Genomic DNA, 21,587 nt, shown 5'->3' with positions numbered 1-21,587 from the left:
GTACAATTTCTAACAAGGCGTCTATATTTTCCACATCTTCCAATCAGTCACTAAAAGCAGTCCAGCATTGAGATGTGGATCTTTAGAGAGCTGAAGAGATGATGTGCCTGGCTGCTTTCACAAGGGCCTCTCCTCTCGTCCTGTGCTGCTGCAGCTCACAGTTCAATCAAAGAAGATTGAAATCAAAGTCAGTGTAAACATTGGAGAAACACAAAGCAAGTGGAAGGTGTTTGAGACGGTGGCATGAACTTTAGAGTGTTTTCCTATTTGGGATTATGTGTAATTTCACTCTGAAACATGGGTAGACTCGTAGTCTAATTATTGGACGGAATGAGACTCCATTTATTTGAAAATTCTTCCTCCTGCTGGTTCTCAGGATCCGCCGATCATTCCTTTCCCCTTATTACAAATAAACCAGTATCTGAATTGTTCCTCAAATAAGCAAGGCATGACCCAAGATGCACCTCACCAGCAACAGATTTGGTTTCAACACACAAAAAAACTGAAGGAAAAAAACTGTGGTTGTATTAAGGATTTGGAGTAAGATTTAGCTCTTGAAGTCCTTGCCTTGATGTCGTCACTCCTTACGTTGCTTGGATGGTCATTGTGAAGCTCCTCTCTCTCCGAGAAAACTCTTGAGTGACAAGTAAAGTGGAGAGAAGAGTTAAAACATCTATTGATTCGCAAGTGGTTTCACTTCTATTACCTTATAGAAATATTTTTTTACACATTTTACAACATTAAAACCTTAATATTTTTATTGGTGACAGACCAACACATATAGGGTTTACAAAATTTGTTTTGCAAACAAAAATCAGGGAAGTCTGCCATTAATATGTATTTAACCCCCTTTACTCTGACTCCCCTAGATTAAATCTAATAAAACTTAATTGAGTCCATTTGTGTGTAATTTAATCTCAGTATAACCCAGCTGATCTGTGAAGTCCACAGAAGTTTGTTGGAGAACAACTCCAAAAAGTGTTTTGAATAAATTAATAAATGATCCTATAGGTAATCAGCAGATAAATCAAATATAGTTTCCAGGAATGTTTCATCCACCCAAAGATGACATTAAGATTTAAGTTTTACATTAGTCACAAATTAGCTAGATCAATAATTTATTAATAATAATAATTTAATCATATGTTGCGCAACAAGCATTAAGTCATTCATTAAAAATGTATTCTGTTAGCATAAACTGAAAATAACCCCAGGCACCATAGGTGCTAGCAATGCTACAAACGTTAGCATTTCAAAAGATGTCAAAAACCTACCATAAAATAAATTAATAAATAGGCCAATGACAGTTAAGCTGAATTGTTAAAGACCCTTAAAATATTAACCACAAATAATCAGTAGTCCTACTTCAGGACCTTAAATGGTTTATACACGAACTTATCAAAAAATAACCAAACTCCTTTAAGGAGTTATGTTCTGTGATCGCAGAAGTGGTAAAATAGGCTAAATGGGACCTAAAACAAGTCCTAGTGGTACAATTACCAACCCTGAACAAAAGGCTCCAAGGAACTTGAATGTAAAGCAACTCACCGCTGAATCTGGTAACTTAATATCACGTTTTCATCGAATTTTGGGACGCAGAAGTGACAGCTCCACTTCAGCCATGCACAGACGGCACTTGTACAGCGCCACCAGTGGCCGGAGGAATACACAAGCTTGGCTGGTGAAGTTTGCTAAATGCCCGAAGTCACCCTTTCTTGTTTATGTGTTCTTTCCTTGTGTCAAGCTTTAGAGGGAGGACTGGTGGGATTTGTTTTAGGTTTAACAGTAGATATTCTGAAAAAAAACAACAAAAAAATCCTGGTCATAACATATTCTACGCGCTGTAAAAAAGAAATAAATAAAAATAAGCCCTCTCCATTACATCCTGTAATCTCCGTACATATGGAAAGCATACCGGAAATTCCACTTTTTTTTTCCTAACAAAGAAAAATATGGGAAATATGTGACCAAAAAAAAAAAAAAGAAAAAAAATTCCAGAAACATAAACTCGAGAGCTGCGTAAAGAATGGTTCTAATTGTTTGCCTGCTGATTTCTAAGGAGGACTGTTTTGGCTCTTTCTAATTTTCTCAAGATTTGCTTAATGGAAAGCACAATACTGAGGTAAGGAGCAAGAATGCAACACAAGATTTAAAGCTTTGAAGAGGCATCATCACATCCAGATATCTGGTGTAGACCCCTGTAATTGCAGACAGCTTCAAATGTAGCACACAAGGATTCTCCTTAAAACCCCCTGAAGCCTCTGCGTCCTCATTTGCTATTGCCACTCCTCTTTCAATCTTTGTCTGGCTCTATGGTTAGAAAGCCGGGCAGAGAGATGTTAGAGTTGGGGATATGATCCTTTCCGATTACGATTGATAAAGGAGATGGGTTGAACTTCCTCCTTCTCTCTCTGGGAAATACGACATTAAGCTAACTCCACAGATGAACTGAGATTTATTCATATCTGACTAAAGCAACATGTGTAAAATCCCTGTACCCCAAGTCTATAGATACAGACAATTCAGAAGGTCTAGCATGAAAAGAAATAGTACAACCGGAATGGTCTTTGCCCCATTTAATTCTTATTTTTAAAACTATGCAACAGTCAACAGTTCCTGAACAAACTCCACTGAATCCAACACCCGCCGCTGATTAGCAGTGACTGTGGCCAAAGGTAAACATCTCCACTGGCCAGCAGCTCAGTCTTGAAGTGGTCAGGAGGAGCCACTTGATCAGAGGCAGCTGGGGAGCCATTACTCCTCTACTGGGTCTGTGTGAGGGTCAATACAGCCTTGTGAAGTGAGATGGATGTCTTATTTAGCTTCCAATCCATTCACAATCAACTCCCAGAGTAGATTCTGACTCAGCCGTAATCCCGAACACCACACCTTTCCTCCTAATTATGCTGAAGGAAAGTCATAGGGATTGAGATCGTTTAGATGGGAGTTATGAAGTTGTGAAGATGTTCGAGGAAGAGTTGGCTCAGAAAAAAAAAAATCCCAAGTTACAACAGTCAAAAGTCTAGCCCCATGGCTAATTCAGTCTGCTGCAAATTGTCCTTACATTGTCAGTCTGTGACAGAAAGAGATGCAGAAACACAGATCCACACCTTTTGTTTCAAGCTGACTGGATAAGCGCACCACGCCGTAGACGAGGCTGTACGCAAATCCCAAGAGGAAAGGCATGTTGGCGCAGTTTCAGCTAGTTACACACTTCACTTTGCGATCCTTGTTCTTGCTTTTTGAACTTTGCTGCCATTTACCACCAGTTATCTAACGGTTGCCTAAAACAGCTGTAGAAGAATAGATCACTTTTGCGAGCAATGACCTAACATGGAGAAACTCACTACCAGTCTGTCATAATTTACAGCCCCCCAAAAATGACAGAATCCCAAAAACTTGAATTTATAAATACATTCATAAAATTAGTTCTATATAATGTAAATTTGGCCTCTCTAAATTGCCCCTAGGTGTGAGTGTGTGTGTGCATGGTTGTGTGTCTCTGTGTTGATCTGCGACAGACTGGTGACCTGTCCAGGGTGACCCCGCCTCTCGCCCGGAACGTTAGCTGGATATAGGGTGTATCCAGCTAACGTTCCGTTAGCTGGATACACCCTTGTCCCGACCCCACTAGGGACAAGGGTGTAAAGAAAATGGATGGATAATGTAAATTTGTGTGACTCCAAAGAAATTTAAAGTGAATTTTAGAAAACCTATGATGATAAAGTCACAAATTATATATAAAAAAATAAAAATAAAAAAATAAAAAAAAAATTCTAGGATTCTAGGAATGAAATATGAAATGTTGAGAAATAAAGAACTCCAGGAATGAGTCAAGAAACATTTTTATTTCAAACTGCTGTGACGGGGCACTAAAAACAAAACTGCAGAAATACACACAGCCCCCCTGCCCCCCAAAATCCCCACAAAGTTAAACTTACAGTGATAGAAAACGTATCATTTTAAAAGTTCTGAGTATAATGAAAGCACAGGAGAACATATAGTGGATGAAATGATTTCCAACGTCATGTAGCTTTCAATCAACCAACAGATGGAAAAAAAATAAAATAAAATGAAAATCAAGAATAAAAAGGAACACTTATGAGATAATAAGAGCACAGTTCGGTGCTGAAAAAATAGAACATTTCACAAACTTTTAGCAATAAATAGGTAAGAGAACACCATCCTCTACGCTTTTTACTGTGGCGCGTTGACGTTACGGTGGGGGGAGGGACGAAACTCAATTTCCTTCCAGGGAGGAGTGGCGCGCACATTCACACTGATTCCAAGGTCTGTACAATCAGTCACAGTGGCTCTCTTTCACTCACTCACTCACTCACTCACACACACACTCACACACACACACATAGAACAGAAGACGCCATTATTGATTATTGGAACTGGCTGACCTCACAACACATTGATAAACTAACAGTGCAAATTTTTCTTATTTTTTTTTTCTTTTAGACGGCTGCAGAAAATTAAAATAAGAGCGAAGACAATCCACTGAAATGGCAAACTTCCCATTTATACAAATCTTAAATGAATTTTTTTTAGTTTGTTGCTTTTTTGGGGGGATGGAGGGGTAAAAGATGGAATGAAGCTCCAGAGAAGCAAGAAGAGGGGGAGAAAATATTTAAATTCGAGAGATATTTAAAACTTTTTTTAAGGATGTTATTTTACTTTCTTGTTCTTCATTAACTTAAAAAAAACTAAAACAATAACAGAATAACTACAATAAAACACTCTGGAGCACCATTTTTGACTAACGTGATGAGAAACTACGACTCGACAACAACAAAAACAGAAGAAGAAAAAAACAACACAGAAGCCAAAAGGTCAAAAGGTGATTGGGATCGTTCTAGAAGGCAGCGCATTCGACTGGTGGCACTAAGTTTGGACTTCCACGTAGACACGAGTCAACCCAGTCAACCGACTACAGTGCATTAGAAAGATTATTTTTCTCATCTATGGGCTTGTTGTGAATGACCGCGGTCCTCCTGCGGCCGGACGGGGGTCACCTCGCCCTGGTCCACTACACCTGTTTCATGTGAAATGCTTATTTTTTTTGTGTGAATTCTGTCCAGAAAAAAAAGGCAGAGGAGCCCCCTGGAGGATGAAGACGGAACTAAAAGAAAAGGAGAAAGAAAACTCTTCATTTCCAGCCTCTCCCTCCTTCCTCTGTTGGTTTCTCATCCCGCAAGGCCTAGATTGAGTGTTTCCACCCCCCAAACAAGGCTGACATCCAGGTTTTTTTTACGGTACCTCCCCATCCTTTGGGTTCTAGGAGTTCTCTCCAGTCACAGAGTATGGAAAGAAGGATGCTCGACTGTCTTGTTAAATGGACAGGAGGAGTTCCAGAGTTTTGTTTTTTGTTTTTTTGTTGTTTTTTTTTTTTCTTTTTGACTTTCCGTTTTCCTTCTTCACCACTCGGCGTCTCCGGTGGCTTTGGAAAAGACAAAATCTCTGCCGTTAAGATTCATAATCCCGTCCTTCAGGTGGAATTTCCATTTGGTCTTACTTCTGTGAATCTGTAGGTGGAAGGGTGGGGTAGGGAGAGGGGAGGAAATGAGTCGGGAGCGTAGAGAACAGATGGACGGCATTTTTAGGGGATCAAATCTCTTCATCTCACGCACACAGACGGATCACACAGCTTCCCTCACAATGATGGAATTTCTAGTAGGGCTACAACTAACGATTAATCGATCTTTAACTTTTAATAACCGATTAATCGATTATTTTGACAACTGTATAAAAATGGCACATTCTACAGATGCTTTGTTTCACCACTTATGCCTTTTTTATACATTATAGGAAATGAATGAAAAGATGCAAATAAACAAATAATTAAATCCTATCTTACAATTTATTGCCTAAAAAGGAACAATAAAGAATTATTTTATTAAGTCTGAACCTTGAGAATACTTAGTTAAAATACAGACAAAAGTATTTTCATCTTATATGCAAAATGTAGATATGTTTGTATAGCTTTGGCTTAATTACTGCTCTCAATATGCATATCTCAGCAAACTGTATTTTTAATCCATTACTAAATTAGTTGATGATCATTTCACCGATCGATTAATCATGATTAATCGTTTCAGCCCTAGTGTCTTACCTTATCGTACTGGCACACCACAACGTTCTCTGTATCAAACAGCTCCTGATCTTCATCTTCGCTGACGTCGTCTTCGCTGTTCAGCGGCTCCTAAAGCGGAAACCAAAACCCATCAGCATCAATCTTCTGTTTCTGGTCTCCAGGACAACACAAGGCGGCCATGTTTGGAGTAAAAGAACAGAGAGTAGAGAAGGAAGCCAACCTCTTCAACCTGCCCGTCTTCGCCACCATCCTTGTCTTTCTCCTCCTCCTCGTCCTCGTCGTACTCCTCCTCTTCGTCCTCGTCCTCCTCGGAGGAGGTGTCGCCCGCCCCGTCCACCTGGAGCATCATGGGAGGCTGCTGCGCCTGAGGTTGCGGCTGGCTCTGCTGCTGCGCCTGCGGTGCAGCTGCGCCCTGGGCTTGCTGGACCTGCTGGACCTGTGCTGCCGCTGCCGCCGCCCCTCCTGCTGCAGCGGCCGCCGCCATTGCCGCCTGACCGGGCTGCTGCACCATGGTTGCTGTTTGCACCACCTGCTGGTGGAAAGGCATGTTGCAAATACATTAACATTAGAAACTCCCAGATGGTCAGTGGAGACTCTCCCCTTTGGAGTGATGGAGCTCTGACCTGCGTGTTGCCTTGGACTTTGTTTCCTGAAGCTAAGACGATCTGCTGTGGCTGGATGATGACTCCGGTTTGCTGGGACAGACCTCCCTGCAGGGGAGCCAGCACCTAGAGAACAGGAAAAAAAGAAAAGTGAAGAACTTACCCAGCATGCCATGTTTTTGTTGCTTTCACATACAGAAAGACCTCTTCTCCTAACCTGCTGTATAACGGGAGCCTGAACGCCACCGGGCTGCATCGGCTGCTGCAGAACGATTGGCTGCTGGGACTGCTGGATGATGTACTGAGTGCCGTTGGGAGCACGCACCACCTGCAGGATCTGACCTGCATCAGCAAACACAAAGAGTCAAAAAAACAAACAAAAAAAACAAAACATCCTGACAAAGACCAGGACAAGTTGGAGCTAAAACACATCTGTTTAAAAGGCTAATATTGGTGCAGATGCATGTGAGTGCTTTACCTTGGCTGGTGATGAGCTGTTGGTATGGGGTGACCCCTGTGGGTAAAGCTAGAGTGGCTGCAGTAGCTGCTGCACTCTAGAGGAGGAAGGTGGGGGTGCATACAAAACAAAAAGATAAAGGAATTAAAAAGTAGAAAACGGGAAGGAAAAAAAAAACTGGACAGAGTTTGACCCTTATTCTGCTGGCTGACGTGATAAACGCACTGTTTGTTTCACAGCACAGAGTCATGAATGCAAGTAAATACTGTCTGAGGGAAAAGAACAATATCTATTCTACAGGTAAGAGATAAGGTTTTCAATTTTATTTTTATTAATAAGCTAGATAAAAGCTGATGGAGCAGAGTGAACAAAAATAAAAAAAAATAAACACAACATTAATAGGCCTGTAGCAATAAATCAATTAATCAGATGAGAAATTAAAACAAGCTCGATAATTTTCATTTGCACGATTTGTTTCTTTTTCTCTTTCTACCAAAGACTGGATGACAGAAGCTCTTCAGTCTGGTTCACTGGCCTCAACTAGTCCATGTTTTGAGGGAAAATTTTGTTTACAGAGACTTTAATGTTAATTTTATTTGTTGTTTTGTTTATTTTGGATATTTCACATGTCTTCCAGTTCCAGTGTTAAATGTTTTGATATAAATTAAGTTTGTTGATCTTTGAGAGGGTGAACGTGCATTATCATGCCGTTAGCATTAAATAACTGGAAAATGGTCTTGAAAACAACAGTAATATTGTTTATTCCCATAACTTCTGGGACAACGCCTTGTCCAGGATCAGGTTTTGACTTTGACTAGGCCATTCTGTGTTTTGTTCTACAGTGACTTCATGTTTAGGGTTGTCCAGGTGGAAGATGAAGTGTTGCAGTCTTCAGTTTTTACGCAGCAAAAATTTGGAATAAGCCTCTGTTTCACTGCAGGAACACTCCCACTCTGATCTTTAAAAACAAGGTTAAAAATCTGTTTAGTTGTCGTTGCCTTAACCTAGTTTTTTTCTTTTTTTTTACTTTATTTTTAAGCCTGTCTGATGTAAATCTGTTTTGATGTGTATTAATGTATGAATTGAATTTGGTGGAGGAGTAAAGTTTTAAAAAAAAAGAGAAAATGTAAATGGGTGCTCAGTTCTGAAGAACTACAGAAAATACAGGAAATAACCAGCACCCTAAAAATATGTAAACATTTCAATGTGGGCAAAAAGGAAAAAAAAAGTGAACGCGTGCAAGCTGTTGACGGCCAAAACGTTTTCTACTTTTTGCTCACATTAAAACCTTTACAAATCTTTGGAGCTCTGAGTATTTCCATTTCACATAAATAAAGCTTCCTTGCTGCCATCACTTTTAAACAGCTGGCTTGACGTGTGCAGGTTTGTCGTCATCTAATCAGAGCATCTTCTTCCTCATATTTGTTTTGTTCCCCGTTGCTGCTTTGTTTGCCACCTAGCTTGTGGCAAACTGCCACCATTGTCAGATGTTTTACTGGCAAAAGCATTTAAAAAAAACCTGCATCATTCCTATTGAGCAAGTCATAAAAGATGTATAAATGTGAAATTAACTTTAAAAAAAAAAGGAAAAAAAAGCGTCTCACCATCCCCGTTGCACTCATGTGCTGGATAATCTTCTGATCCTGAACAATGACTTGCTGCGGGGTTGCTGTGGGGGAAGGAAAAAAAAAAAGAAAAGAGCATGTTCAGTTCAGCATCATGACCCCCAAGGCGACTATTATTATTATTATTATTATTACTACTACTCATAAATCAAAGATGCATTCATTTCCACTGCATCTCCATGAAGAATGTGTTTTAATGCTGGTGCTTTTTCACTCCTGGGAGCCTACCTTGCTGCTGCTGGGGGGGCAGGATGACCTGCTGGGCCTGCGTTGGCTGCGTCACCTGCTGGACCTGCGGGGCGTGCTGAACATGCTGCTGCTGAGTGGCCTGCAGGGCCGTCTGCTCGTCCGTGTGGAAGCCCTCCACTGCCTTGGACTGCAGCAGCTTGTTCTCCCACAGCTGCAGCATATTGAAGGGACGGTTTAGAGGACTAACTGGGGGGCAGGGGGGTGTGCAACGTTGTTTCTGTAGTTTGGGTTTACCGTTTTCAGCTCCAGGAGAACCTGCTCATCCACTCCCTCATCCAGGAACAGCTCCCGCACCTCGTTGATCACATCTTCAATTACACCCCTGTATAATTTAGGCTAGGAGAAGGCAAACAAAACATTTTACTTTAAAGAGGAAGCAAAAGAGGGCTTAACTGATGTTAAATAACACATTTTTATCAGATTATTAATAAGTAACTGGCAATTGGGAGAAAAAAACAACTGAGGATGTGGTGTTAAAAATGCCTTCTAAATAGCCATAATCAGATGCTAATGTTGAATTTAACATGTTATGAGTTAAAATACATTGTCTCCCAGCTGGGAAGCATTGCTGTGAACGTATAGCTGATGGATAATGGCAGCTCAGCTCCAGTGTAACCCCTAGCACTGAGCTACAGCGCTCACAACAAACACGGCAGTGTTAAAATGTCCTCGACAACACCGCGGGGCAGCCACCGAGGCCGCTGCGTCGCACTGCCCCGATGTCCTCAGCGGACACCTCGGTCTTCTCCTTCCTTCCCTCCACACTCGGCCCCCGTCGGTTTCCTCCACTATTTAAAGCACAGTGTGGTGTTTATATGTAGAGCCAGTGACGTAGCGTCGTGTAGCACCGTCCCATCCCGGCCAGTCTATATTAGACGGCCAATATGGCGCTATAAAACCAGGCAGCGGAGAGGAGGAGGGCCAGAAGCGCGAGAGAGGAGAGCAGACCGGGGAGGCCATTTTACGGAGCAGCGCAAACAGCCGCCTTCTTCTAAGCTTCGTGAGGAGATATCCTCCGTCTTTTACCTAAAATATTCGGTTTAGACAAAAGCAATTTGGCTTTGGCGTTAGGGAGCAGGACTTATTTGGCGTTTTATGGATAAAATGTGTGGTTTAGGACGTCTTTTCGGCGCCCTCTCGTCGTGGAAATGGTGGACAAAGATGAGACAGCTGACTGAGCGTCGAAGACTTTCCACAAAATGAGGCTTTAATGTTTGAAAATTAAGCTTATTTCAGCCAGAGTGGATGGTGACTGTGCTTTGGGTACATCTGCGTTTCACAAGTCTTTTAATACTAACAAGTTAAACGTTAAATATCTTATCTCATATCTCCAGTACCAACACAAAAAAACTAAGAAAATAACTGTAGCAGACAAATCAAACTAATTTAATTTATAAAGCTTTAACCTAACAAAATGACTTTTAATCCTAATCTGCATTTAAAACTTAATTCTTTAGTGTTTTTTGTTAAATTCTACCCCTGCAATGGTACCCTGTTAAACAACTCGAGTTTCGCAAAATGAAAATAATGGCTGCTTGACTGAACGTTGATTCTGTCATTTTAATGGACTTAAACAGTGGTGAGTTGGTTACAGCACATTCATCTGACTGCGAGAAATAAACTTTACCCCCCCATTCTTCCCCTCTCACTGACAGTCCTCGGAGATTGATCCTTACCACTTGGTTCGAGTTAGCCGAGCTCGCCATTATACGCGTAGTGTACAAACCACACGGAAATTGGCGAGAGACAGAGCCAAAAAATACGACAAAAAAAGACTTAAAACGACTGTGAGCGGTACTTTTAAAAGAGCCGGTATCGCTTTTGTAAATAAAACACAGTTTTTGCGGTCTTATTTACAATCCCCGGGCTGCGACTCCCCAGCCGTCTTCCTCCCGTCGTTGTCCTGCTTTATATACTGAGCGATGGAGCTGCGAGTGCGCCGAACATAGGGCAGGGTCAAGTGTCGCATATCGCGAGACTGCACGAGGGAAACGATGACTAATCGCCACGGGGACTGCTGGGAAACGTAGTTCACACGTGAAAAGGGGGTAAATAATACTCGACTGTCGCATTAGTTTAGTAACGCTTTGTGATGTTAATTTATTTAATTAGGCCAACTGCAAATAATAAGACTTATTGTATGTCAGTAATTAATCACATTCTGCCAGGAAGTAGACATAGTTTACCTCAGATGTTAAGATATGAAGATATTTCCTACTAATAATAAAACATGTAATGCTAATAATCATTATATTTTTAGTCCCATAAATAGTAATAATGGAAGAAAAATACTTTTTAAAAGAAATGTTCTGTAAAATTTACTACAAAAACCTTTCTGGTAAGAAATAAATAATGACACATATTTTAAATTTAATTGAATTGAATCAACGTTCTTCTTTTGCAGCTCCCTCCACAGATTCTGATTCAGATTAATGCCAAGATTAGTATCAACATCAGTCAAAAGGAGCATAAATGGGTAAATTAAGATCAAGCATTTATGTTGGATGTGTTCTTGCTTGCTGATCACTTTTTCGTGTAGTTATTTTATGCTGCCACCAGAGGGCGATCACACCACATAAAAGGAGAACCGCATCTCTTTCCAATTCCAGAGCACAATATCATAGCATCCAACTACTTTATATGGCATTCATTAACAAAAAAAAGAAAGAAAAGTGTTTTTTTTAATTCATCGTGATATGCAGACATTCTTGTGAGTATCTGAGAAAATTTACAACAACAACAATAAATATATATACATAAAACCTTTGCAATAAATCTAAGCTGACAGGAGAACCGTAACCTCCACTTCAGTCTCCATGGAAACTTGCTTCGCTGGTCATTCTATGGTTATGGATGATATGGAGCAGGGGGGAAAATGAGGAAGGTAACCCGTTCTGCAGCGGTCCACCTGGCGCTTTGGAGTGGCACTCTTTAATTATTTCATTATGTTTTTTTTTTTTATTTTAAACAGAAGGTCATCCACCATGTTCCCTTGAATCCGCTCACCTTTCTGGTTGCTGCTTTCAAGATTTTGAGGTGAAACATGCTCGGAGGCCATGTGACTCATCTGGAGTGTTTGTGGATGTGATTAAGCAGAAAAAAAGTCGGCCACGGCTGTTTCCCGAGCATGCCCTCTAAAAGATGTTGAGAACGTGCACCCCCCAACCCCTCTCCACACCCACCCCCACTCCCAACTGCACGCACCCCTGTTCTTCTTTGCTATAGTTGCATAGCAACAGAGGAGCTGCTGGCTCCAGTTGTGTTGTGGTGTGAGCGTGCTGCACAGTGGCTCAAGATTAAGCTGGTCTCTCCGCTTCAATTATGAATGGGCTTCCACCGCCACACGACTCCGAAATGGCACCACTTAGACTGATAAGGCATTGAGGAACTCTTCGGTACTCCTAACTGTTTCTTTCCCCCCCTCCACACACACATACACACACTTCTCTCCCCGAGGTGGAGGTGGGCAAGACTTTAATCGCAATGTATTGAACTTAAACGATTAGAGGAGGTAAATGAATAATTAACTGGGAAGAGGAGCGCCGGTTATGATAAGACCCTTGTTGATGGGGAATATGTGAGGTTAATGATTGGGGTCAGGCTGGAGAGCAAATTAAAGAGTTCTCAAGTCTCACAAAGGCGGGCCCCCGGTAGTGGGGAGCCGCCGTGCAAGTGTGGGAAGCGGCGCGAAGGCGAAGTGAGGCCTGCTGCTTTCTCGTGGCTAGTGCTCGACTATATTTAACTTAAGATTCGGAGGGGAAAACGATTAAATTAGACCCAATATGCACTGGTCTTCGGTCAGCTCAATGGATTTACCCTCAAGTAGTCGAAGTGTGGTGGAATGTGCAGTGCTTAAAAAAATAAAATAAAAATATTCATGCTCATGTGACATTTTGTCATGATGCAACCACAAACTTCTTGTTACTTTATTGGGGTTTAATGTGACAGAACAATAATATGTAGGAAAATGAGATGCAATTCATTTAAGTTATTAATTGTAGTTATTTATTTCAGTTACTTATCCCCTAGAACCCGACGGACCCACCGGTGGGTCCAGCTGCCGGGACCTCGGCTCGCTCTGTAAACAAAGGCTCCACGTGCCTTTAAATTTTTTTTTATTTTTTATTATCCGCTAAAAGAGGCTTTGATCTTTCAAAAACTATTCCGCATAAAGGTTTTGCCCAAAATGTTAAGTTTAAATTTATTTATACCCACTGAGGGTGTAGTGCAGCTCAAGTGGGAGAACCTGCTGACTTGACGACTTATCTGTGCAGTTCAGATTGGAAGTTTTGGTTTCAGTTGGTCACATGCTACGTAGGAGACACAGCAAACACGTTAAGAACTGATAGAAAAAGTAAAAAAAAACAAGATGCAGAACAGTATGTGTGGTAGAAAGCTGCCGCTACCCTGACAACTTTCAGCTGGTGAAACACGATGGTGGCAGCATCATGCTGTTTGTGTTTGCTTTTCTTTGGCAAGGAAAATCTCTCGGAACTTGAAAACTGGCGTTCCCAGACACTCTGCACTCAGTCTGACAAAACTTGAACTTATCTTAAAAAGGAGGGCGGCCAAAAGATTCGTTTTGTAGATGTGCAAATGCAAGCCACACTTTTCAGAATCAGAGTTTTTTCATCTTTTGTGAAATTCTTTTTTTTTTTTTTTTTTTATTTTTTTTTTAATTTCTAGCCTTTTTGAAATTCTTTTTTTTTTTTTTTTTTTAAACATCCATGATCTTACCACCACTTCACAGTCACAGACTTCTTTGTTTAGGTTTGTTACGTTAATAAAGATAAAGTTTGTGGTTGCAATATGGGAAAATGTGGAAAAAAAAAATCAAAGGCTTTAATACTTTTATGCGCCACTGCAAACTTTCTGATTTTTTACTTTTATTTAGTTCAGTTCAGAAATAGTTTATCTCAAAAGAAAATCAAATGTTGTAACTCATATGATCCAGTGAGCAGGTAGCAGTCAGTCTTGCAACAAATTTGAAGACGCCTCTGACTTGAGGACCCTTCTGCTGTGCCGCCTTGTTGCCACGGTTACACATTACAACTGTCTGAAAGCACAAAAGTAAGAGCATCCAAAACTGCACAGCATCCAAAACTAGAGGAAATACTCGTCCAATGATAATAAATCACCGTCCAATGAGAAATAAACAGCCGAGCTTCTCTGCAACTTGTATTTTTTTTTATTATTGCAACCAACTGGAAGACAATACATCACATAAACATCATCGTAGTTTCTCAGAAAATGGAAAACAAAACAACAAAGAAAAGAAAAACGACATTTATATTTTTTTTTGCCACGGCATTGGACAACGTTGATATTTACATGTAGTGATGAAGTAGGTCTTGAAATCATTCTTTGGCAACATGATTGCACAATAAGGAGAGAACCGAACACTTACTGAGATAAGAACAAACCAAAACAATAAAAATAAAATAAAAATAGGAACCAACACCCGGGTGCACTCCGAATCACATCTCGCAGATCATTGACAGCTTCGACTTTTGACATCACGAACCTATGGCTTTCCAAGATTCAGCTCTGCAGAAACAATGGCAGTATTCTAAGGAATTTTGAACGAGAAAAATAATGATAAAAATAATAAATAACAGGGATTAAAAACTATCAAAAACCCAAAAAGTTGGCAAAAACCGTTCATTTCTTTATGAATGGGTTCTGTTTGGCAGGTGTGAAAAATTAAAATCACTCGTCTTGACCGCTTTTTCAGGCAGTGGAACGAAATTAATTTGAGGTTTTTCCAGGATGCTAAAAGCCAGATTTCATCTTTACGGCAAACTACAAGGGGAGTCGCACTAAAAAAAACAAACAAGCATCTGTTAAACCAACTTTTTTTTTAACTCGTCAATGCAAGTGTGTGTGTGCAGGGGGAGGGGAGGAGTTGTTACGTCAAACGCAGCCGACTGATCATCGACCCAGGGCCGCGGGAACGCTCAGACAGAAACGAGACGGATGGCACACAGCCAGACGCTCTGACTGCGTCTCCTCTTAGCCTTTTTTTCTGTATGCGCGGAATGGAAAGTCAGCGATGCATGCTACAGGTGGCAAAAGGAGCATACCGGTGAATGGGACATGCATTTGTTTTTCCGGCTCGACCTGCTCATAATCGCTCAGTGTCTAGTCAGCTTAAAAAAAACAAAAAAACACACACACACACACACACCTCTTCTGTCTCTGCTACTCTAAACAACTCCAGCTGACAGTAAATTAGCACTTTGACGTGCTCTTCTTTAATGTTTTACATCATTTCTAATAAAAACAAAACAAAACAAAGACTGTTTAAAAATACAAAATGTTGAAAGTGTGCAGGGTAAGTTCATCTTAACTGGCCTTTCCGTTGTTTTTTTAACAAATAAATCCAATTCACTTTTTTGACAGTAAAATAAAAGTCAACGATTATCTAAAAACAGGAAGCGCCATATATAGTGTCTGATAGGCGCCATATATAGTGTCTGATAGGCCTCGTTAACCGGGACATGTCGAGCTCGTGTGCATGTTGGAGACAAACACAGCTGAAAGAGTTTCTATGTTGGAAACACATTTTTTGACCTAAGGGAAGGAACAACCCCAAAATTGAGAAAAATGGATAAAATACAGTTTATGCAGTCAATAGTAGCTTGTTGTTTGTGAACATAAAGTGTGTCAGATAAGAAAATGCTGCCTTGTACAACACTTACTTTTCTTTTATATGTCAGTACAAAATGCTAAATAGCTTCAGCTGTTTCTCTGTGTCTGAGCCAAATGAAGAAGAGAAATTAACTGTAACTGCAGCCCGGTCGTATGAGGATTTATTACCTTAAAGTTCTGTTTTAGTGTGAATCAGCATGCTGTTTTAAGAGACAAACTTCAGACCTCTCTGGTTAGGCTGACTTTAAACTGGACTGGCCGGGATGTCAAACCCAGGTGTGAATCCGGGTCGGCCCACGCAGTGCAAAAAGGACTTTAGAGAATTTGAATGTTGCGACAAAAGTCGTCCTCGGAATCCCAATTTGTACAGCTACGCCACTGTTGTGAAATTGAACCATAACAAAAACAGGTACTGAATGTGTGCATGACTTGCTAACATAAAGCTCTCGGACAACATTTCTCCCGAATTCCTCCTCGTTGGATGGTTAACCCTTCCAGGCCAAATGTAGCGCCTACGATCCATCCAAAATTGCAGGACTGTCACACTATCTGAAAAATTCCAACGGTTTCTGAAAGGGGAGACGTTGCGCTTTCCGGCCAATATCGGGTTACTATGGTAATTTCATCCCCCCGTAGCAGGGAGTGAAATTAATCTGAGGGGCTCTCTTTAAATAGACAGTAAATTGCAAAAATAACTCGCTAGGTACTGAAAGTTCCAGTTGTTACGGATAAATGGGCAAATATATTTACTCGCAGGGCATTTAAAGAACTGCGTACAATTAAAATAAGCAAAAATATCCAGGCGGACATTTGAAACTTAGGCCTTATATTAATAATACAATTTTTCACGTAATGACCTCAAGCTGGACACTTTGCAATCACTACCCTCCTCTTTGGTGCCTTTGTATTTCGCACTGATGCCTGTGTTTGGCGTCGCTCTTCGGGAAAGTTTGGCTGCGTCGTCACTTTGCAGAATCTTTACACATTTCTTGATTTTGGTAAGAAAAACGTTAAGAAAATAAAAATAATAATAATATATGCCCTTTAAAGTTTCCTACCGTGTTTTGTCCTCTACAATGGCACCAAACCTCTCCTTAAATTAAAGAATTTAATATACTGTATTTAACTTAGAAAGCAACATTTCTTCCTCTTCGTCTCCTACAAGGTAGCCATTTTTTTCGTTTCGAAGGGAGGGAAAATATGAGATTTAATCAGGACACCTACAGCGTTTTCCATGCCCAACTGATTCATACATTTACACTGAACAATGTCAATGGAAAGTAAGGACACATGTACATCTACACGCTGGAAAAGAGAAAAAAAAAATCCCCCCCCAACAAAAAAACAAAACAAAACAAAACAATACTGTTATAAATAAATATAGGTGGCGCTCTGTTGTGTAAATAGAGCGACTGACGGCAGGCAGGGAGGCAGGCACAACGTTAAAGGGTGTGTGTGTTCTCGGACACACTGGCTCACACACTCCACAGACGAGATCTGTAGTGACACACCGGGGGCCAGGGGGATGTGGGGATAACACTGAACACCTACAAGAAAAATCTACAAAAAAACCCCACAAACAAAACAAACAAAAAAAGAAAGAGTCAGGTAGAGGAAGACAGAAGCCCACCCTCCCCAAAAAGAGGTGATTGAACCCAGAGCTCAGAGGTGGCACCCCTTGGGGAAGGGGGTGCAAAGGGGGTTTTCTAATTGTTCCTACTTAAAGACGTGTCATTGAAAAACCCACTCCGAAAAATCAAAAACTAAAACGCTGAAAAGAAACAAGACCAACATGTAGGCAGAAGTAGAGGGAAGCCCACCCTACACCCCCTCATCCCGCCACCCCTCAAAAGAAACGCTTCTGCTGGCCCTGAAAGCCAAAGCCTAGAGGTTTCACCACCCGCCCCTCAACGGGGGTGGAGGTCTCTGATCTACGTTCCTGCCTGAAGACATGCCCACTCCAAAAAAATAAAAATAATAAAAAAAACCCCTGATAAAACAAAACAGAAAACTCCATAATAATCACAGGTATAAGAATTGGCGGAAAAAAAAAATCGTTTTTTTTTTCCTTTCCTCTAGGATCAAGGTTTATATGAAAATAAGTCATGCTTCATGCTAAATACATCGTTTATCTTACATGAATCTTTGAATAAAAAAGATTTTGCTTCTCATCTTATTTACAAGCACCCATGCAATATAACTGAGAAAGTCCTGCAGGTCAAATTGCTTCAATTAAGAAAAAGGGAAAAAAAAATAAAATATTTTCTAACCTTTGTACAGAGTTGCCCACGTGGGACAAATTGCTTATATCTTTATGAAGGTAGAGTGAGAGGGTTTAGAGACGGGGACACGACGGACAGGAGAGGCCCGAGCCCAGCGGGTCGGACGTGGAAAGTTGGCGTTGTTGGCTGGACAGGAAGTTGTGGCAGCTACTGGGTATAGCTATGATCTCTGAACGGAGGTACTGAGCGGGTTTCAGGGACGACGTCTACGTGATGCAACAAGAACAACAAAATGAAGGAGATATTGCCTCAGACCCGGCTTGCTATCTGTCTCTATTGTGATAAACATGACCGTTTTTTTTTCTATATTTTTATTTTAAGATAAGATATTCTTAAATACTATGAGTGCTCTCGAAATAAACCATGTTTTTTTTTTCTCCATGTAAGTGGCATAAAATAATTTTAAGTGCATTGAATATACATCACATTGGGTTTTACTTTGACACTTGAGGTCACTCCTCTCTTTAGCTCTTTACTACGATGCCTTCTCCGTTTTTTTTTTTCGTTCTTCTCCGTCGGCTGTCGCATCGGCTACATGAAGCAACCTGGTCGCGTATCTTTGGCACAGTCTCACGTTTGTGCTCGTGGGTGTAGGAGAGCGATGCCCCCGCCCCTCCAGAAGAGGTGGGTCTCCGCCGCGTTTGCTGGCATCGCTGAGAGATTGCTACAGATTCAATGTGGGAAAAAAAAAAACAAAACAAAAGAAAAAATAAAAGAACCGAAACCAGGAAAGGACAAACAGCCATCCTCCGCTCGCTGCGCGGCGTACTTCCTCTGCTCGCCCCGAGTTAGTGACAAAACATGCTTTTTTTTATGGCTTTCATCCCCTTTTTAAAACAACAACAAAAAAACCCAACATAGACACATGAGAGATACCCACTGATGTTAGTGTTGCTGAACATGTAGGAAAACATTGATTTTTGATATTGCCACAAATAAGTAGGATTCACCTAATGCCCTGCAGATAGATAGAGGGAGATGACGAGTGTCTGTCGAGACTAATGCTGTAGTAACGTTACCTGTTGACCTATTTGTACGTGTGTGTGTGAGTGGTGTGTGTTGGGTGTGCGTGGTTGGAGGTGTCTGAATGCGTATGTTTTTTTTTTTTTTTTAGTTTCTTAGGGTCTCTTTCTGCTCCTTCTGGCCCTTGGCGGCGCGGTTTGTGATGTTGTTGAGGCAGGCTCTGACGCCGGCCAGGTGGAGCAGCGACCCCGCCGCCTCCTTCATCTCCTCGTCGTCGCTCTCCGGCGGCTTCTCCGGTGCACGCCGCTTCTTCAGCGGCAGCGTGTCGCTAATGCCCCTCGCTCGGCTTTTGGTCCAGGGCAGGCTGCTGCCCGGCAGAGTCCCGGCTCCGGCTGCCGAGCTGCGTCTTTGTCCGCGCGGGGGCTGCTGGGAAATGTAGGCGGCAGCGGCGGCGGCTGTGGCTATGTGAGAGTCCAGCGGGATCTCCCGGGGCTCCGGCTTGACATCCGACTGGATCTCCACGGCAATAATGTCGTCATCTTCCAGCGCGGAGGAAGGGTTGGTGATCTCGGAGGGGGACAGGCTGCTGGGGGACTTGGCGGTGCTGTAGGTGTGGTCGTCCTGAAGGTCCTCGCCGCAGGGGATGGGGGAGTAGCAGGACGGGCTGTCCTTTCCCCGGCTAAGGTAATCTCCCAGGGATGATCTGGACACGGAACAGGAGAGGATAATGTTACATCTTTGGTCAGGAAGTCAAAATCAAGTTCATCAAGATGTATAGCACATGTCAGGAACAGCTGATAGAAGGCTGACTTTGTAATTATCTTTAAGTGATTATGGATGTTCAGGTCTGAGTCCATCACTACATCCACATTCTGATAGTGTGTAGCCATGTTCTACTGAAACTGCTGGGATGTAGAAGAGAGGTAGGAGGTAATCTTTCACTACTCTAGGCCTGAGGTGAAGATCTCTCAAGTCCGATAAAAACCTTGTATCCCTGAAAATAAAATACAAAGTCAGCCTTTCCCTTTTAAGGTCGGCAGTCATCAGACTGTCACCCATGCATATTTCAGATGACACTGAGCCTTCTGAGCGGCTTTAAACCTGGGGAACCTGCTCAGCACAAAGGTACAGCATCAGAACACGTCAATTTAACACTGAAGGTAATAGCATTCAAACCCTGTTCAACACTTTCCCATTTTCTCATGATACAACTATAAACCTTTATGCATTTCAGGGGAATTTTTAGTTTTTGATAGATCACAAAGTATTTTTTGTGTGAAGTGTAAGAAGAAGGATACAGCAATTTGGACAATACATTTGTAGCAAACTGCCCTTTACTTTGACAAATAAAACCCAATGCATTCAGGAGGAGAGAAGCAGACCTTTAATCAATGACACGACTGCAAACCAAGAAGCTTCAATCAAAGAACCAGTCAATATATCAATGGTAACTTGGGAGGAGCGCAAAGCATTCTGGGTAAATACAACCAAAACAAATGTCTAGTCTTGCACTAGTGAGAGAAATGGCTCATGGTTTGTTAACCAATGACAAAAGAGAAACCCGACAACCACTAAATCTTCGCAAAGAAGGAAGTTGCACTCATGTCTTCTTCTGAGGTTCTCATATAGTTTCCCTCAGTGGTTCTTGGTGCAGCGCCACCACAGGTTTTTTCAAAGGGTTTGGATTGTTTGACACGGGGCAGTGTGAAAGAGAACCATAACAGCTGAATGCTGCAATATTGGTCTGTAGTTGAGCCGAGTCTACCAAACTATCAAGTGTGAAAACCGCCTTAGAGTTATCAAAGTGAAGGAGGCTGAATGCAAATGGAGACCTGATTTTAGTTATTTAAAGGGACAGTATGATGCGTTTTCCTGATGTCATTTTGTAGCACAAGCAAGTAAATGTTACCTCCAGTTGTTAAAAAAATGCTGACGCATGACTTAAAAGAAATTTGATTACATGATTTAACAACTGGAAAATTGGGCCTTTGTCTCATTAAGAAACTTCTGCTCTTTTTGGAACGCTGCTTTCTGGAAGTCATCACAACATGGCTCCTCTAATAACCCTTTAACATTTCTACCAGAATTTCTCTGAGATGAGCTCCAATAATGAGCTCAGCAGATGTGTGGTTCTACCAGGTGTTTGCTAATTGCTGCTGGCTAGTCTGAAGGAGCTGAGTGTGTTTTACACAACTGAATGGTTGCCACGGGAGATTCAAGGGTATCTCAAGCATGCATGAAAGAATCAAAGCAGCACTCCAGGTGTGTTTTTAATGAGGGAATAACATGATAACATGATGAGAAGCTAAAAAAAGAAGAGTAAATTTTACATTATACTGCACCTTTAAACATGTCACAATTAAGAATTGATTTGTATTGATCTATCACAAACTTATCAATATATGAAAAGTTCAAAGGATGCTCATAATTTTCAGGCCCTGAGCGTCATACTATTGAACATATTTTGCTGTAATAGTGAGAGAATTGTGTTGTGTACAGCACTAAAGGAGGTGGAGGGAGGTGAGGTGGGGGTATCCTGCAAAGCCATAAATCAGTAGCAGCTTCAGGAGAGTGCCTCGTCCCGCAGACATCCTCTCCTTCAGAATGAGAGAGTTAGCATATTAATATCTTATAAGCAAAACACGCGCCCCTCGCAGT

The 21,587-nt window shown here is 41.4% G+C and overlaps 2 protein-coding genes across 3 annotated transcripts in view; both read right to left on the bottom strand.

Annotated features, from left to right (window-relative positions):
- Positions 1-4,016: 4,016 nt before the first annotated feature.
- gtf2a1 (general transcription factor IIA, 1) lies at positions 4,017-10,954 on the bottom strand. Of its 2 annotated transcripts, none has more exons than XM_016678688.1 (10): positions 10,710-10,954; positions 9,268-9,369; positions 9,013-9,184; positions 8,764-8,828; positions 7,181-7,256; positions 6,920-7,044; positions 6,724-6,828; positions 6,321-6,632; positions 6,119-6,208; positions 4,017-5,531 (listed from the first exon to the last, which is right to left on the bottom strand). In XM_016678688.1, the coding sequence occupies exons 1-10, from the start codon at positions 10,737-10,739 to the stop codon at positions 5,424-5,426; spliced, it is 1,185 nt and encodes a 394-aa protein (XP_016534174.1). In that variant the 5' UTR covers positions 10,740-10,954; the 3' UTR covers positions 4,017-5,423. The 2 variants fall into 2 exon arrangements, with proteins under 2 accessions (XP_016534174.1, XP_007566198.1); XM_007566136.2 differs by having other exon boundaries at positions 6,321-6,629; positions 10,710-10,953.
- A 3,253-nt stretch (positions 10,955-14,207) lies between these two features.
- The window catches only part of ches1 (checkpoint suppressor 1), an 83,166-nt gene continuing 75,786 nt past the window's right edge, over positions 14,208-21,587 (bottom strand). The window contains exon 6 of the mRNA XM_007566135.2: positions 14,208-19,632. Coding sequence (XP_007566197.1) covers positions 19,077-19,632 — 556 coding nt within the window. The 3' untranslated portion in view covers positions 14,208-19,076. The remainder of the gene's footprint in view (positions 19,633-21,587) is intronic.

This window comes from Poecilia formosa, unplaced genomic scaffold, assembly GCF_000485575.1.
Source record: "Poecilia formosa unplaced genomic scaffold, Poecilia_formosa-5.1.2 Scaffold187, whole genome shotgun sequence".
NCBI lineage: Eukaryota > Metazoa > Chordata > Actinopteri > Cyprinodontiformes > Poeciliidae > Poecilia > Poecilia formosa.
This window is presented reverse-complemented; position numbering and strand designations above follow the sequence as displayed.